At 41.3% G+C, this 19,624-nt stretch overlaps 1 protein-coding gene across 1 annotated transcript in view; it reads left to right on the top strand.

Annotated features, from left to right (window-relative positions):
• The window catches only part of LOC113023928 (zeta-sarcoglycan-like), a 391,227-nt gene that overhangs the window by 283,175 nt on the left and 88,428 nt on the right, over positions 1–19,624 (top strand). The window contains exon 4 of the mRNA XM_026170405.1: positions 6,650–6,737. Coding sequence (XP_026026190.1) covers positions 6,650–6,737 — 88 coding nt within the window. The remainder of the gene's footprint in view (positions 1–6,649; positions 6,738–19,624) is intronic.

Genomic DNA, 19,624 nt, shown 5'->3' with positions numbered 1-19,624 from the left:
CAGAGATGTAAGTATTTATTTCTGGTAGCTGCTACCTGATCCTGTCTGGCTTTGATGGAATGGATTGTCCTGACTTTGCAGGGGTGACGGGGTTAAACAGAAGCGTCTGTGTGGCCATTAAAGAAAAAAAAATGGACTCTCTCGCTTGCTCTCTCTCTGTCTCTCTCACACACGCACACATATATATAAAGCAGAACTCACACACACACACACACACACACACACACACACACACACACACACACACACACACACACACACACACACACACACACACACACATCCATGGGTTTAGCACAAATGAAAAGGGATCTGTTATGATCCCTTGGAGAATTGAGTTGAACAGGGACAGAAAGGAAACCACAAGAGGAAAGACGGATACCAGAGGAATGAAATAGATATAATGATTGGTATGAAATCTTCAATTAATTTTTTAATACAGTTTCATTCCTGAGATTGCTGTGCAGAATCTATGACTCTGCAGAACCAAGCTTAAACCCAGGTATTGGAAACTACCAAAGTACAAGTCCTTTAAGAGTAAAAAGTCAAATCAGGAAGTAGCCATATTATATTGTTTTCAGTAAAAAGTATTCAGAAACCGCAAGTCCGTGTTTAAGTGTGTATCTGTGTGTGCCGCTGAAGGTCTAAGAAACTGACCCTGATCAATAATCTATGAGCACCAACACGTCTGTGTAGGCAGGCAGAAATGCATGCAAGCAAACACAACATATGCATTTAGAAATATTCATGGACAGAATATAAAATATATTTTCTCACACATTGCACACACACTGTGCACTTCTTCCACATATTGACTCGGGCAAACAGCAGTCACCGTCACCTGCATACTTTTACAAACAAAAACTTGTACAGAGTAAACTTATTTCTCTTTCACCTCAAGTATTTGAACCACAGGAGAATATTTCATGGTAAATGGAGCATTGCAACTTTATCTTCTCTGCTCTCCTCACTACCTCTATCCTCTGCACTTATCTTTTCTCTTTTCCTGTCCTCAAGCATTCCACAGGACACAGGACTTGAGGGAGAATTTACTTATATGGCCATGATGTAGCCAAACACATTTGTTACTACTGATATGGATGTTCTGCGTGTCTCCCTAAATGAGATGTCTGAATTAGGTTCTCAAAGCCTGTTAATGTTTCAATATAAATGGCATACTTTATTATAAATGCCTTGCTTGTGAGGACATACAGTTATACAGACCAATGTGGAGAGCAAAAAGAGTAAATAAAATAAACATTATAATCACTATTTCTTTTAAGAAAGCTCCAGTTTGTAATGCAGTATTGTAAAAAGTGGTACATCTAACTTTAGTATCTTGAAGTATTTCTTTCTCAGCTGGCATTTATTTTCCTTGAGCTGTGTGACTTTGTTGACTGGTCGCTTAAGCACCATACATTATCATGAAGAAGCAGAAAGCAGAGGGCTGACGTAGCGACTTCAGTTTATAGATCTATTTGGTGTCTCTATCTCTAAAACAGATGCTCTGTGGTTTACCCTACTCTGCCTCCCATCTCTATCTTTCTCCCACTCTTCTTTTTCTCTCGTTGCTCTTTGTAAGATTTATCACTCTGCAACCCTGGAGCCGGGAGGTCCCTGCGTACACCTCTTGTCCCTCTGTACCCGTACCTCTTTGTCCCACCCTCTGCCCTCAGTGTTCTTGAGGCCCTTCAGGCTTTCTCACATTTTCTTAATTTTTCTTTGTCTCTCTGTGGTGAGTAATTACCTGCTTTGTGCAGGCTAGTCTTGCAATGAAACCTGGTGACACAGTTGCTGTGTTTCATTTGGTATACTTCTGCACTTGCTATTTTAAGTGCATTAGTGCATTCACAGTAGATGCATTGCTCTGAGTACAAGGAGGGTATGATAACGGTGAATCAGATGTGAGTAGAATGCTATACACTTCTTGACCCGAAAACTTCAATAGTGACTGAGCTGGAGTCACGAAAGTTAATTTCCCATTGATTCTCCTCATGGACATTTCAGAAAATTCTCATGTAAATGAGACAACTATCTATGAGGTCAATAAAAGCAATGAAGAAATTTGCTTTAAAAATGTCATTCCTTTTGACAGTGAAGGAACTGCTCATCCCATAATGCATTGCAATTCCCAGATTCCCCAAAGGACTTCTAACTTTCTCAGATTTAATCCGTATCATAATATTAATAGTATATCCTAGTCATCAGTGTGGTACAGTGCTCCATTCCTGACTTAATCACTCTCATAGCTAATAGCAAGTTTTCTTTGGATGGATACAAGATTGTGGTGGATTATCAAAATCCAAATAGAGAATATGAATGAGGTTTTTACTTACATAACCTATCTCTTGAGCTCTATAGTCACCATTCTGGCTACTTAGTAGAAAAGGACGAACTGCTAATTTTTAATCGATTCAATCTCATTCTTGTCTTGAGATTTGAACAGATTACACAGATCTCACATCTGTAGATAAAAGTCTTGTAACGAACACTGGTGACCAGTTAAATAGATGATAAGGCTTATGAATGGACATTAAGAAGCTTGAACATATTCAGTCCAAATACCCATACACACAAGGGCACTGCTAGTTTATTGTCTCTGGCTGTGGGAACAGAAAACACCACATTAGCACTGCATGCCACCAAGCACATTACTTATTTAATAGTCTATGCTAGATAACTGAATTAAGGTTGAAAGAGGAATTGGGAAACCCCCACAGGCATTTTATCATACAGTGTTTGATTAGTATTGTATTTAGCCCTGAACGATTTACTATATACTTGACTTAACTGATAAATTAAAACAACTTTGTAATTTTAACCGCATCAACAACAGAGCTTTAGAGGACATTTATAATGAAAAGGTTCCACACGTATCAATAGAGAGACATAAAAACACAGCAGACTAAACATAATCATTCTACTATATTGAGATCTCAGTTTTCCATAAATGAGTTTCCTCATATGTTGCATCACATTCAAAAAGTAACAATTCCTAAAGGTTTGAGTTTGAGGGGATATTGCAGAAGAAGCAGTCACTTGCATAGTCGGAGAGACAAACATGAGAATCGAGCTGACCAGAGACCAGAGATATAAAGCTTTTTTATTAGCATGACAGCCAGAAGTGTTGCTTGTTCAGCTTACATCCATAGCCATTTAGAGTCAGTCTGTTAGTGAGACAAGCAATCAGCACGACAGTCAGGAGAGCTAAAAGCTGTTATGATGCTGACGGCAAAGATGAATCAGTCAAATGCATCTTGTATGAGGCTTGACTATATTACTATCGAAACAGCTAATGTATGAAGTTAGACCGCTTGTGAGACCAATCATGAGAGACAGATAGGAGAGTTGAAAGCTGGAGTAATAACTAAATAAAAATCACTTTTGAACCATGTGTCCTGACCAGACTAGTCAGGCAGTCAGTGACATACCAATGAAACAGGAGAGCTGAGAGCTGCTTTTAGGACCCATCTGTACTGGGGACTGGAGGCTGTGATGATGAGCCACCCGTCTACAGCTTATTATTACCTGACTAATTACATTGGCTACCTCAGGCTGGCAGCCCTATGCCTGTATCCATAATCAAAGCAAAAATTTAACTATTAACTTAATTAATGGTGCAGTGGTGTATGTTGTGTCAGCTCGCAAGAGAGAGTATGGTGCTTGTGACTGTATTTGTTCCTCAGTGCATAGTTTGCATTATTCGATGAGATTTATGAGTGAGACGTTAACAACAAAACCAGAGGGACAATAATGGATGAACAACACAAAGCATATGTGAGATATGTATGGATATTTCCACGCTATACCTTTGCACTAGTACTGGTGGATTTGTTTTCTATGCATTTGATACGATACACATTGTATACATTTGTTTTTCCTTTTATTTATACCTTTTTCTTGCTACCCTGGTGTAAGGGTTCAGTGTTGCTCCAACCAAAATGTGTCCTCTAATAAATTAGCGGACCGCAACAATGTCTTTAAATTTTAAAAGCACAATCTGACAACCATAGCTAATTTACTTCACTAAAATAAAGTTTGTTACTTATTATTGTTTCATTGTAAACTTTTTCCCCCCTAAAATTTTGTTTTAAAAGCACTAGTTTTATATGTGTGTATATGTGTGTGCGTGTGTAACTCCGTGGTAACTTGCAAAGTGTGAAAAGAACAAAATTTATCTCAGGATAAATGTGTGTATTTTTCCATGCAAACAAGACTAAAATTATTTATTTATTTGTTTATTGCTAGAGGCCTAGCTCACATTTAAAGGAGCCAGTTTTTGCATATAATTGTCCTTTATACTGTTCAGGCTACTAGTGGTGCTTTCTTGTTCTGGGTAAATTGGAGCTAGTTTGATCAGTGTTAGGTGTCACTGCTAGCAAAGAGACAAACAACTCTTATTGTTTGCTGTTTGTGTGCTTTTGTGGCATAGGTTTTGGGCAATAGGCAAAGCTGAACATCACCAAATGGTAACTCAATTAGTATTCATACTAAATATGAACTATGATTGCTGAAACTGAGGTTTTTCTTAAACTTGATCTGCAGCACTCTCTTAGTAGCTTTAAGGGAAGCAAACAGTAACAGCAGGTTGAGTATTTATAAAGCAGCTGCCCTGGGCCCTTAATTATCTGAAGACTGCGTCTATAGAGCGTTCTTCAGATGGTAGGAACATGCTCTGAACTAGTACAGTGGGCGCTATGGGTAGATAATACATTGTAAAAATGTTGCCTTTATTTTCTACAGAGATAATAAAGGCTGCACACTGGAGTATTGTGTGTCAAATGAGTGAATAAAAGATCTTATTTTAATAGAATTAGGAATGCAAGTGACGAAAAGCTTTTGATTTTCAGTCTTTGATTACTGCTAATGTCTTTTAGGGGGAGCTGACAATTTTCTCATCAAGAAGGACAAGACAGTATTGTTACTTTTTCATACATCGTGGGCAACATTCAGCTGTCGTATAACGACGTTAGCAACTGTTTAACACGTAGTCATTATTTGGAAACTTTATATCCATAGATTATATATGCATTTAATAGAATAAGACTTCCCATCAATGGTTGCGCTTTAAAATGACAGAGTCCTGCGCTAACACAATAAGACCAGGCATGTTCGTCCACACCGCCCATTGAGCTGGAATGATTCAAGGCATATTACATCTGTCATAGTTTTCAAAGCACCCTTCGCTTTTAACAGAGTGGAAAGATAATACAGTGAAGCCTATCACACGCCCCGTTGAAAATAATTAATCCAGCGTACATGTGTTAGGAAATAGAAGAGAGACGCATTGCACAATAAACTGAGTGGAGCACTCATTTGTTGTTTAGCAAATTTGTTACCCGAGTCTGTATGAGTGGATTATGTGTTTCTGCGTACACATGCACACAAGCTTGAGTGCTTTGAACTGCACCTAAGTGCCCTTTCAGGTGTTAATGTTTGCATGTGTTCATATCTAGAATGTGCATTTATCAAAGTGTGTATGTGAGGTGTACAGTCATACGCAAACGTTGTTTGCCACATGTTGTCTTGTGTACGTGTAAGGCTGTTGTATGTGTGTGTGTGTGTCTGTTCATAACTTTGTGTACCCATAACACTTATGTTCATGTTTGCATTCGTGACTCCCAGGAGCCCCTGATGCTCTAAAATAGAACACAGACAGGTGTGCCATATTAGGAATTTGGTCTTCACTTGCATAAGCAGAACAATAAATATCCATCCATAACAAATAGCACGACAGAGAATGGGTGGGTGAATGAGGGAGATTCAGTCAGAAGAGGATGGAAAGGGCCCCCCCCCCATTTCAACGGATCAACGACTTTCCAATTTTAACACAATACTCATTTGGAATTCAGACCAGAATGCAGCAAGATATTAATTTGGGGAAATCAACAGAGAAATTGGGTCACCTGTGAGCTATTCATTTCAAGCAGCCAAAACAAATAAGCAATTTAAAGGGTAAGAGTGAGAGACGCAGGGCAGAGGAAGAGAATAAAAAAAGAAAATGATGCAAGTGCAGAGATGTAATGAAAGAGGTGGAAACTTGGTTAAGTATATAAGTGGGAAGAGTCAGCAGACTGGGAAGGGCTGGGAGCGACAGCCGAGGTAGCTCTGAGAGAAGGACCCAGAGAGAGAGCGATGTTAGATTGTTTTTGTAAGCCAATGAAAATGGCAGACATCAGGTTTGCATTCATTGCAACACATATCCACTCAATGTAAACCAAAGTTGTCCCAGTCAGACTTTAAAAGAGGAAAGCAGAGGTCAGGGTCACAGCTGTATTTATATCATTTAGGTTGAGAATAATTGGCTTTTCGCAGACATACACACAATTCAACACAAGCAAACACAATCACAGATGGATGCCATTTTGAATGGATTATGTAAATTGAGTGCAAAGGATCTGGTGCTGGCAGAGAGGAGAGGGAGTCAAGAGTGAACTGTGGAGGTTGATACAAGTTATGACAGTACTGGCTGGTTGGTTGAAAGGTGTCCAGTTAAGCAAGAGCCTACAAGGCACAGACAGAAAGTAAAGTAAATAGGTGTAAATGAAAACTATGAAGCTATTTTGGTATTCGTGGTTATGTTTGTGAGAGTCCAATAAATCTACATTTTGATGTTCTTTTAGTCATCTCTCTCTCCTCTTCTTTATAGGACAGTCCACTGATCCTCCAGTCAGACAGAAATGTGACTGTCAATGCTCGGAATGAACAGGGACAACTGACTGGTCAGCTAACTGTGGGTAAGACATACACCAAAGACATACAAGATTTTCTCTTTAAACAACCTCCAAACCGGATCATTTCTCTAAGGCATTGTTTGTACTTGAATTCCTAAATACATTCCACTGCTTTCTGTTTTGCAAATCGAATGCTATCTGTTTCCATTGGCGTGTTTCACTGAGGCTGAGAGCCGGGCTTTTTGGGCTTTTGTCTTGACTATATCATCTTTCCAAGCTCTTATTGAATTAGTGAATGTCCTACAGAATACAGAACTCAAAGGACATGTAGTGTCACGGCTGCACAGCAGTCGTGTGGTGAATTGAGTAAAGGATCCAAGATGCAGGCACTGACTGGGGTGCGAGTGAATATTTATTTGCAGAGGTGATAAGGGGACAAAAACAGGAGGAGCAGAGCGGGGAGTAAACCAACCTAAACTGGGGAAAACTAAAGAACTCAACTTAAACCAAACACGCACAGGGGGAGGAACAAAATACACAATGAAAGATGGCGGAGAGACGCAGACTAAACACCAGGTTACACAGAATGATGCAGACGGACATGGCGTTAAACAGACGACGCGACAGAGAGCACAGGAAAACACAGGGCTTAAATACACGGGGAGTAATCAGGGAATGGGCCACAGGAGGGAGACACAGCTGGGAGCAATAAGGCTAACGAGACAGGGGAGAGGTAAAACTGAACACACTGACATGAGACATGAACTTTCAGAATAAAACAGGAAACTAACAGACACAGAGAATCAGACAGGACACTGAACATGACAGGCAGACTCATGAGCAGACACAATAACACCATGGACAGACAGAGGGAACACAGAGAAGTGGGAGCAGGCAGGCAAAGAACAGAAACCTAACAAATGGCAAAATCACAACAGAATACACACTCGGAATGAACAAAAGCATAAGGAAACACAAAACACTGAGTCCTCAGACTCAGGACCATGACAGTACCCCCCCTCAAGGGCTGGCACCAGACAGCCCAACAGAAACACAAAAACGGACCAAAACCAAAAAAAAAAACCCCACGAACCAAAAAACAGAAAACGACCCGACCAGGGCGGGCGGTGGGGGTCCAGGACGGAGGGACACAGTCCGAAAAGGCCAAGACGGACAAGGTCAGGGGGCCGACCCGGAGGCCAAAACAGTTCAGTTCCAGGGGCCGACCGTGTGAAAGGCAGCGGCAGTGGGGCAGGTCCGGAGGCCGGCCACGCAGTAGGCAGTGGTGTGGAAACAGTTCTGGGGGCCGACCGTGCGGACGGCAACAGCGGCGTGGAAACAGCTCTGGGGGCCGACCGTGCGGACGGCAACAGCGGCGTGGAAACAGCTCTGGGGGCTGACCGTGCGGACGGCAACAGCGGCGTGGAAACAAGTCCGGAGGCCGGCCACGTGGAAAGTAGTGGCGGCGTTCAGGAGGGCGTTCAGGAGGGCGTCCACGGTGGCGGAGATGCCTTACAAAAGGCCTGGCAGATGACCGACGATGTGGAGGTGGTAGTAGGGGACCTGAAGGCTGCGTGGCCCCTGCAGCCCCAGGCGAAGCGGAGGCTGGACCAGACGAGGCGGAGGCGGAGGCTGGACCAGACGAAGCTGATGAGGAGGATGAAGCGGAGGCTGGACCAGACGAGGATGAAGCGGAGGCTGGACCAGACGAGGATGCAGAGGCTGGACCAGACGAGGATGCAGAGGCTGGACCGGATGAAGCCAAAGCAGACGCTGGACCAGGCGACGAGGATGAAGCCAAAGCAGATGCTGAAACCGGACCAGGCGAGGCTGAAGACTCTGAGGCCGCAGCAGGCGAGGGTGATGAGACTGCAGCTGGTGATGAGACTGCAGCTGGTGATGAGACTGCAGCTGGTGATGAGACTGCAGCTGATGGCTGGACGGGCTCCTCGGGCCCCCCAGCTGATGAGGCAGAAGGCTGGACGGGCTCCTCGGGCCCCCCAGCAAAAACAGTCTCAGACCCAGTGGGCACTGGAGCCCCTGGCACACACAGAACAGAACCAGCAGGCACACGGGCCTCTGGCAGGAACGCAACAGAACCAGCAGGCACACGGGCCTCTGGCAGGGACGCAACAGAACCAGCAGGCGCGCGGGCCTCTGGCAGGGACGCAACAGAACCAGCAGGCGCACGGGCCTCTGGCAAACACATGGCAGACGGCAGCTGCACAGAGCATTGAGTCTGCTCAGGCAGCGACGGCCGGGTGCCGTCCCCAGCTGGCTTCTTAACCGCCAGGGGTCCCGAGTCTGCTGGGGGCTGAGACCCAGCCTCTGGGGAGGCCCTGGGGCGAGTAACAGTCTCTAAATTAGCCAGTTTCTGAGAAACTAGAGTGGTTTTAATGGGTTTGTCTCTCCGCTTAAAATGGGTGCTAGGAACGGGATTCAAAATGGGTGGCACAGACACAGCCTCCAGTATGGAGGGAACGGGTGATCGGGCTAATGGCATAGATGCAGGCTGGGCTAATGAACTGGCTAAAGGCTGATGTACTGGTTGAAGTGAGACTGGAGTTGGTGGTGGAGTGGATGACACACAGTCAGTTACTGTTATGGATGTTTTGAAAATGCCAACTTGTGAGAGGTCAGTTACCACGAAGGTAGGTAAACGCCGTGTACTGTCTCTACTTTCACTATGAACAGCCCCAGAAAACACAGTCCCAGAAGCACCAGCGTCCTTAAAACTCACCACAGCTGGTCGCACAGGAGTCCCTGAATCCGGCTGTGGGGTGAAGCGCCGGTGGTGCGAATGTTTCCTCCCAACCGTTGACGGCTCCGACAGGCAGGGAAAAACCTCTGGGGGGTCGGGCCGTGAAACCTCCGGTGGGTGACTCTGAGACGGATGCTTTGTGGCGGTCGTAGTCCATTGTTGCTGGGCGCAATCCGCTACTTCCCGAGCTTGCACCGCTTCCCGGGCTTTATGCAGCTCAGCGAGTAAGTCTGTAAATCCCCGGACCTGGTGGAGATAGGGATTTCCGGCCAGGATTGCTTCAACGGCATTTATCCCCACAACCTTCGCTCGTGCATTGGAGGTGTGGGTTACCCAGTCCACCAGGCGTAGGGCCCGTGTGAGGTCGCTCTTCCCGGTCAGGGCCGCTGGATCCATCTTGTGGTCGCGTCGTACTGTCACGGCTGCACAGCAGTCGTGTGGTGAATTGAGTAAAGGATCCAAGATGCAGGCACTGACTGGGGTGCGAGTGAATATTTATTTGCAGAGGTGATAAGGGGACAAAAACAGGAGGAGCAGAGCGGGGAGTAAACCAACCTAAACTGGGGAAAACTAAAGAACTCAACTTAAACCAAACACGCACAGGGGGAGGAACAAAATACACAATGAAAGATGGCGGAGAGACGCAGACTAAACACCAGGTTACACAGAATGATGCAGACGGACACGGCGTTAAACAGACGACGCAACAGAGAGCACAGGAAAACACAGGGCTTAAATACACGGGGAGTAATCAGGGAATGGGCCACAGGAGGGAGACACAGCTGGGAGCAATAAGGCTAACGAGACAGGGGAGAGGTAAAACTGAACACACTGACATGAGACATGAACTTTCAGAATAAAACAGGAAACTAACAGACACAGAGAATCAGACAGGACACTGAACATGACAGGCAGACTCATGAGCAGACACAATAACACCATGGACAGACAGAGGGAACACAGAGAAGTGGGAGCAGGCAGGCAAAGAACAGAAACCTAACAAATGGCAAAATCACAACAGAATACACACTCGGAATGAACAAAAGCATAAGGAAACACAAAACACTGAGTCCTCAGACTCAGGACCATGACATGTAGTCTATATAGCATGTTTCAGGGGACTCACTAAAAAGGTCATGAATGAAAAGCTGTGGGAAACTATACCCATAAAGCAATAAGTTAATACATAAAGATAAATATGCTTTTTGAATTTATTTTCTGGTCTGGATGTCATATTTATCTTTCTGTGGTTGACCAGTGTAGGGAGGTCAACGTCAATGTAATATCTAAAAAAGAAAAAACAATATTATTAACCCTTTAAGACCTACCATAGAACCAAGGACGCCAGAGCTTACTTTATATTTTTACATGCTATAGTTCCATTTTAGGGAGCATTTCAAGTTGCTATACATCAATACAACTGTTATAGCCCATATTATAATAATATGTATGCATTAAGTCCACAGTAACGAGATGAATTGCAAAAAAAGTGCAATAAACTACAAAATAATTGAAAATCGTTTTTGGTTTTTTTACGTATATTTCTACTTGGAGAAATTTAAGAGGTTTATCCCTCAAAACTTTAAATGCAAAAAAATTGCAATAAATAGCTTACAACAGCAGGAAATTTATTTTGAGTGTCTTCATAGTTTTATTTTTGAGATACACCAATTTTTATATACTGCAGGAAAAAATGAAAAACAATCCTATGATGCAAATTTGCAAAGAAAACAGCATGTGCATCAAAATAAACTATTTTAAGTAGTGCAATTGGAGTTCTAAGCATCCCAGCAACTATTCAGAAAAGCATAAAGTCAAACATGACTTATAAAAACAACAGCATTGGCTTTTAAGGCCTACAAGTAAAAAACTACATTTTCCGCGAAAATGACGTCACTTCCAGTTTCGGGCAGGTAATGGCGGACATGCCATCATTTGCGCTGATGTCTGTTTCAATGTGGGAAGTGTTACAAACAGCTGATCGGATCAGCAAAGCGTGTTTCTGGAATATTATGTTTTTGTTCCTGCTAGCGCTTTTTATGCAGTATTTGCAAAGCTATGTGTGGAAGGAAACCGTGACCAAGGACAAGCTGATGGCATAAGATGTAAGTACAACTCCTCCGGTTTCATATGCAAAAAGTAAATTATTGCGCTAGCTTACGTGGTTCCGGTTCTACAGGGATTTAAATATAGTTACGCAAAACTGCTTTAAAGGGTTACATTAAAATAATTTTTTTTAGCTACTTCGTCTCAAATGTTTGTAATGCTGATTCTTTTAAAAGGAAAAATCTGACTCAAGGTCCTGCTACTTGCCATATAAATTCCCCAGTCTTTCATTGTGTGTTGTGTGACTTTTCAATTTAATACTGACCCAATTCCCAGTGTCTTTAACCCCGTGGCATTTTTTATCCACTAAAACCCTGTTCCTTGCCTTTGATTCGGTCTGATTGGTTTAAATGAAATGTTTGATGAGGTCTGGCTGTGCACTGATTCCAAAATATAATCTAATGTAAGATATGATTGCCACCATTTTCATACTTATACAAGATATAGCTGACATCATATTTTGATATGCAACTGTGTTTCTAAAAAAATAAAATAAAATATAGTGTTTTGTGATAACTATGTATGTCCTAATTTTATATGTGATCCACATTGTTGCTAAGATATGGATATATAAATACATTTTGGATCAGTATGTGGTACCATCCAAATGACTGGAAGGCCAAGTTTGAGCAAAGGCCTTGCCTATTATAGCAGGACTGAACCTTTTACAACAGCATGTCTCTTTGGTAAAAAATAAACCGGCTGCTGCAGTCTAGACCAGTCAGCCACTGAAAATATTTGGCACACAATCAAATTAAAAATAGATCACAAAAGGCCCTGGTCAGCTTTTTTATGTTATTAAAAACACCTGGGTGAGGTGTTCCGGGCATGTCCCACCGGGAGGAGGCCCCGGGGCAGACCCAGGACACGCTGGAGAGATTATATCTCTCGCCTGGCCTGGGAACGCCTTGGTGTTCCCCCGGATAAACTGGAGGAGGTGGCTGGGGAGAGGGAGGTCTGGGCCTCTCTGCTTAGGCTGCTGCTCCCGCGACCCGGCCTCGGATAAAGCGGATGAAGATGGATGGATGGATGTTATTTTATGTTATTACCGTATTTCCCGGACTACAAAGCGCACCTAAATATTAGCCGCACAAGCTAAAATCAGGGGAAAATCCTGTTTTGTACATACATTAGCCGCACCTGACCAAAAGCCGCAGGTGTTTCAATGTTGACTTATCATATGTAAGAGAATATGCACAAAGGGAATTGTCAGGAAAGAGATGGGTGTTTGGAGACATCACTTTTATTAATATTTTGAAAAACAAGTTATGGGTACATATTTGCACATGTAGTACATAACAGTAACCTACAGCACACCAGAAAAATAGATTCAGCCTACCTTTTAGGCTCAGGTGCAGTGACACAGCTTTAACAAGAAGAAAAGTCAGTCATTCACCACCATCTTTCTCTTCTTCCTGCGCACTAAAACCACCAAAGTCCTCTTCTCCAGTGTCGGATACAAACAGGCTCAGGATGGCTTCGTCATCCACTCTTCTTCTCTCCTTCGTTGTCACTTTCAAAACCAAAGAAATCCTCATTGTCAGTGTCAGAGTCGAACACCCTCAGAAGGGCCGTGGCGGTGTCCTCCTCTCCATCATGCAGCAGTCCAGCCCTTCAAAATCCGTTGGTGATCGTGGATGTTTTCACACTTTTCCACGCTGTCAGAATCCACCGGTGGAGTTGGGCATAACTTGCTTTTTGGGCATAACTTGCAAGTTTATCGCCGCTCATCATCCACCCCTCCCGCTGAATGCGTAGCGCTACTTTGAAGTTTGTTTTTCGCGCTACTTCGTACGGCACTACGTTGCCTGGCGGACGGACATGTGACTAACATACCACTCTTGAACCCCGATCCTTCCGCCAGGCAACGTAGTGCCGTACAACAGCGGAACACACAAAACAAATCGTCTTACGATATGACAAAAATCACGGACAATCCATAGAAAAGCCGCACCTGACTAAAAGCCGCAGGGTTCAAAGCTTGTGCAAAAAGTAGCGGCTTATAGCCCGACATTTACGGTATTTATGTTATTACAATTCATTGTTTTCTGTTCTTCTAATATACAATTCCTGCTTTTTTTGAAAAACAAATTATTTTTGTTATATATTATGGTTCTGAAACATGGAAAACACAGTAGGATCTATTTTTAATCATTTTTCATTTTGGTTTTGTTCACAATAGATACTTTGTGGCATTTTAAAACTGGATGTGATGACTGGGGCATAAGTGTAACCAAAGAATAAACCAAAGTATACTGTGTCCTCTCATGGTAGCGACTTTCAAATGTCACAATGTAGCCAAATCCTAAAAGCAACAATTTGATCATCTGTTTTCTGAATGAATGAATCCATTCACAAGATCAGTATTATGTTTTGTTTTCTTTCTTTCTTTCTTTCTTTTTTTTTATAAGACCAATGATAGTAAAACTAAAACCTAAACCATAATGACAGAATTCCCACGTCACAGATCAATGGGGAAATAACTTTTACTATATCTTCCAAAGGAGCTGTCGGCAAGTCTATATTGGTTCAGTTCTCAGACCTAGAAGACCAGTGTTTTAAAAGCAAGACTTGACTTTGGGTGGTTGGTGGTGATGCCAGAATTCAGGTTGCTGCAGACATGAAACATCATTTGCAGTCTGACAGGTGAAATAAATGGTATTTTGAGGAATAAACTTCTCATCCAAAGTCTTCCATTTGATGTTAATGCAGCATATAGATATTCATCTCCTGTAGGTCGTCCGGGCACTTGCAGTATTGATATACACAGACTTTCCATTTCTGACACTTCAAGGGCTTGAAATTCCTGACAGATCACCTCCTCCTGTGAAAACCCCCCCTAAAGCTCCCTTCCTCACTAAGAAAAGCATTTTAATGCTTATGTGTGTCTGAATAAGTATCCGTGTGCCTGTCTTGCAGTCAGTAGAATCAGCCAGTTTTCAAACTATACAGCTAGAGAACCCACTGCAACCAGCCTAGTCAGGCTGTTTGCAGTGGTCAGGTTTGGTCAGACATGTACTTGTTACCCTCTGTTACACACACTTGTACAGTTAAACTGCAGGTACAGCTTAGAGCACAGGTGTCGAACTCCATGCTTCCATGCTTGATCCAACACAGCTGATTTAAATGGCTAAATGACCTCCTCAACATGTTTTGAAGTTCTCCAGAGGCCTGGTAATGAACTATTTATACCATTTGATTCAGGTGTGTTGTCCCAGGGTGAGATCTAAAACCTGCAGGACACCAGCACTCGAGGCCTGAAGTTCCACACCCCTAGCTTAGAGCTTCGAATCCTTAAACACAGGGCACATGCCAGTAGGAGATCTAGCAGTAACCACATAACAAAAAAAAACCCCACAGATATGATCACATTTTGAAGTTCTCACAGACTGACTAATAACATAAGAGGGGAGGGAATGAATCTTCTTGAGGAGCTTCTTCTATCTAGCAGCACAACCGTTTGGTCTCATCCTGCTGCTGCTTCTGTGGTGACTCATCACCAGAATTATCACAAAACACACAAATACAAACATCCATCCTCTCTAACCTCATTTTCTTTTCACTCTCTTCATACAGCTTCTCAGCAGTTCTTAAAGTAAGGCAGTTATTTCCACTCACCAGAAACTTGCCAAATCTGAAGCAGAAAAGTTCCACTTCAGCAACCTCCTTATTAGTATTCATCACTAAAACTCACCAGAGGAACAGCTTGCTTTAGCTTGTACAAGAGGTACAAGATCATCATGGTTAGTGGTATGGAAAGGTAAAATGGCCACAAATGTTTGGAGTAGTGCATTAATATCCAGACACAGGTACACTGACACCTCATTATATACTGGATTGTTAAATCTGCACAGAAGAATAAGAAAAAAACAAGAACTAAGCTCCAAATATTTAAAAATGAATGGATAGCAAGACTGGGAAAGTCATATATTAGCTCTAGGTGAAAAAGAAATGTGTTGTGATGTTAAAACAAATATTATTTATTCAGGTAGGGCTCATATTATGTAATTAGTCGTATTTTAAATGAGAAATACCGTACAAAACACACAGCCCTTCTTCTACCTTTAGCTTGCAACCTCCTGAAGCATCATCTTTTGATTGAGAAGATCTGAGTACATTTGTTGGCCTTGGGCTTTTCGTCTCTGTTTTATTGCTCTCTTTCTTTCATCCCTCCATCCCCTCTCATCCGCTGTGTTGCTGTCAGCTCGTTAATGTGAGTGAGAACCTGTCATCTCTGTCTTCTCAATGGCCAACCATAAAGATGATGAGTGAACTTGGAGTTTTGAAGCCATACCCTTTCACCCACCTAGGTGATCATGTTCCAACATTACAGGCTGTGGAGTGGTGTCTAAACAGCATTATGGAAGCAGTTGTGCAGCATGAAAGACTATTTCCTATTGCATTGTGAGTGGTTGAGTTAAGTTGAGAATGTGTACATTACTTATATAAAATAGCACCTTATAATCAGTACAGAGAAAGTGGTCGTAGTTGGTTGATTGGAAAAAAAGAAGAGCTTATTCTTACATTGTTATACATTGTATCCTTTAATTACCCTGTAGTGGTGGTAGTGTGGGACCCATAGAATTGTAAGGCATGTTAATACACATTAATGGACATCCCACCTCCCAGTCTTATTATTTTTATTGTCTGGGCTTATTACTGCTATTATTATCTTGGCCATTTGCAGTCTGACAGACAGTAAACTAATTTTAATTATTGCCTGCATGAGTGAAGCTCACACAGGCACTTGGGGCAGCTTAGGCTTTCTTTGAGTGGGATGTGCGGGAAGGAGAGGAGGGGTCTGCAGAATGCACCCACGTTATACTAATGTGGTTGTGTTTTTGTATTTCCAATTAGCAAAAATGGCCAGAATTTCTATAAACACAGGGACACAGATGAATAATGAATATGTTAGACCAATGCACTACATTGAATGTAAAGAACACATTCATGTTGGGAATTTGCGAAAAAAAAACAATGTAGTGTAATTTGTTAATGCATATTTGTTAATATGCAACTACCTGTTGCATATTCTCCAAGTCGTGTAAGTGGGCATAGTATTGCCCGTGGGAGTTTGATAAGATGTAGTACAGAGGACGTAGGAGCTTCTTTCCTCTGTGTAGTACAGAGGAGTATACTGTAGTATAGAGGACATTTTATGATTCATACAACTTTCAAAATTGTATGAATTTTGAAATGACACACACCAAATGACACACACTTGTTTATTAAGTGTGTGTCATTTGGTACGCAGCCTGCAGAGTGCAGCCAAGTTGCACACTGCAGGCACCTGAACCAAAGGAAACAAGTAAAAGTTATTCTAAACTCATGCAAGCTGGGAAGTGTGTTTTTGTTGAAGTGTACAACAATTAAAATGTACAACTTTCTCTGAAATATTATGCAACGCTCTTAAATGTCTGTGACCTAAATCTTAAACACAAATAAAACACTGCATCTATAATATTGACATCTCCATTAACTGGTCAGCTCAATTATTGTTCACAGCACATTTTCCATTTAATTTACCTGTGCATCTGTCCATTGGGAAAGCTGGCATTCATTACAACTTATGTGGGTGTACATTTAGGTTCTGGCTATTGACTTTTCATTTTCCTACACGTGTTGTGCTGTTTGATGCAAAGGTACTGATAGCGCTCATTACCAATGTGGTTGCATTTGTCTGTAGCTCTCTCTCGCTCTCTGTATTACAGCTAATATTCTTGCTGCTCTTGCTATTGCTAATATTCTTATTCAGTCACAGTTAGTCTTGGGTGAAGAATAATCTGTGATTTAGAAAGAGCACATTAAAAAATGTTCTGCAGGTGAAAAGTTGCTTACATGTCTGTTTTTTTTAATAAAAAACTTTCAATATCAAATTTCTTTCTTTCCACCTCCCTTTACATCCTTTAATTCACACACACATGCCTCTTTCTTTTGCCGTTCTCCTTCCTTTTTCTTGTGTTATTTTTACCTTTCACGTTTTAGACATGCATGGACCTCCATCTCATATTAAACCAATGATTTCCCAACTGACCTTCATCTAAACTCAGACTTGCATTTATCACTTCATTATCTTTACCTTCTTATACTAATTATATTCCCTTTTATCTTAGCTGAATCACTCTGGCATTTGGCTGAAGTAGCTCAAAAAGCGGCTTATCAAAGCAGTAAAATTAGAGGGCTAAAAGGCAAAGGCCATACAGAATATTAATGATAATTAACAACTTGTAGTAAAATTGGTGGGAATTTTGTTGTAGAAAGTAAGATTATTTTTATGAGTTATTGCACTTAGCTCTGCATTATTGGCCTTACAAATTATATAGCTGTTAAACTTAAAAAAAAAAAGCTTTCATTCTTTTCAGTAACATGGTGTTTCCATGGTAGTTAAACAGTTGAATGCCAGCTAAAATTGGTTTCTGATTAGTGTGTGGAATGAGAACTTGCAAAGCCTTGCATAAAATTCAATTGTTCCATTACACACAGTCTAATTATGAATCTACATCTTTTCAAATCCCCCTCTGAGAAACAAATGACGTACATAACAATCATATTAAGCAGGGATCATATTATCGGCTAAAGAGAGATCTTCCTGGCTTGGCTGGATGAGAAATACAAAGATACCAAATAGTCTGTTTCTACATATGACTTTCCCCTCACCCTACCAGCAAAGTTCAGACAGCACGTCTTCCTCATTTTGCTGCAGCTCGAAGATCAAATCAATGGCTATAATGAGGCAATTAAAAATACATAGAGCAGCACATTAACAAACTGTAATACACTTAAGGGACCATCAAGGACTCAATAAAGGCATGGATTTACTGGCATTGTTGTCATTTATCCTTTTGATTGCACTTTAATTGCACAAAGTGTAATTGTCTGCATACAGTTTGGGTTTCAATATGGCAAATATTGTTTTCGTAACTTGCCCATATGTGTAGGCATGCCCCGAGGAATGGATTTAATGGACCATATCAAGTCATTCTTCTGCACCACTGAATTACGGCCTTCATGCTGTTGGTGGTTGGACACAATAATAAAATAACAGCTATGTTGTATTATAAAGATCAGCGTTCTCTCCTTGCTTCCAGCACTGCAGGATTTAATAATATTTTCCAATTTCAATAAAGACATCTTGAATAGCTTATGATTTTTTTATTATAATAAGTTAGTGACAATTTTGGGATTTAATAAAGGCAATTAGTAATCAAAACAATTTAAACTGTTATCCACATATGCAGCAGTCAAGACCCACATAAATATTTGCGCTAAATGAAAAAACTTATAATGCCTGTCATGTTTTCAGTTATCTTAGGAGTGGTGATTATTACAAAATAGATTTTATCCATGGCTAAATGACATACTTTGTGGGTTTGTTTACTCGGGTATGGTAGACATTTCAAAAAATAACAGAAAAATAAAAAGATTTCTACAAAACCCAGACTCGCATCTGACTAACTGCCGACGGGCATATAGTCACCACTCTAAGACTCTTTCTGAAAAAGAGAGAGAGAAAAAAATTGTCTCATGTAATAGCGTATAGTGTTGTTTTATTGGGATGCATTATATTATATGGCACACATTTTTTTTATTTTGTCCATGTTGTGTAGCTACAACATTATGGGTACTGGAGAATATTTTCCCTGGTAAACTATGCCTTGAAGAGAACATTATAAAAGCTACAAGATTATTTCATTGTTTATGCAGTGGATGGAGCTATAAACAATACACATTTGTTATTTGTGGGCAATAAAATATCCACAAAAAGCTGCTTGGTGGCATGAACCAGATGAAAAAAGTGTCTCTTTGGGAAATAATTAAAACTTTATATGTGTTATATTTTATAAGCTATAAATATTTCTTCATTCACTTTTTCTTAGCACACCATTTTCCATCTGTATAAAATCATTTCTAAGAGAGCTGGTGTTTAGGAACTATGACATTAATATGTGTTTAATAAGTAAATATGCCATCATCTTGCTTAAAATTAATTGTTCTAATTTTAGCTGGTGTGTGAAATATAATATCAATAAAACTTTTAGTTTGCAAAAAAAAACCCAAAACAAATCAAGGGCCCACACTTCAT

This window comes from Astatotilapia calliptera, chromosome 6 (assembly GCF_900246225.1).
Source record: "Astatotilapia calliptera chromosome 6, fAstCal1.2, whole genome shotgun sequence".
NCBI classification, from domain to species: domain Eukaryota; kingdom Metazoa; phylum Chordata; class Actinopteri; order Cichliformes; family Cichlidae; genus Astatotilapia; species Astatotilapia calliptera.
This window is presented reverse-complemented; position numbering and strand designations above follow the sequence as displayed.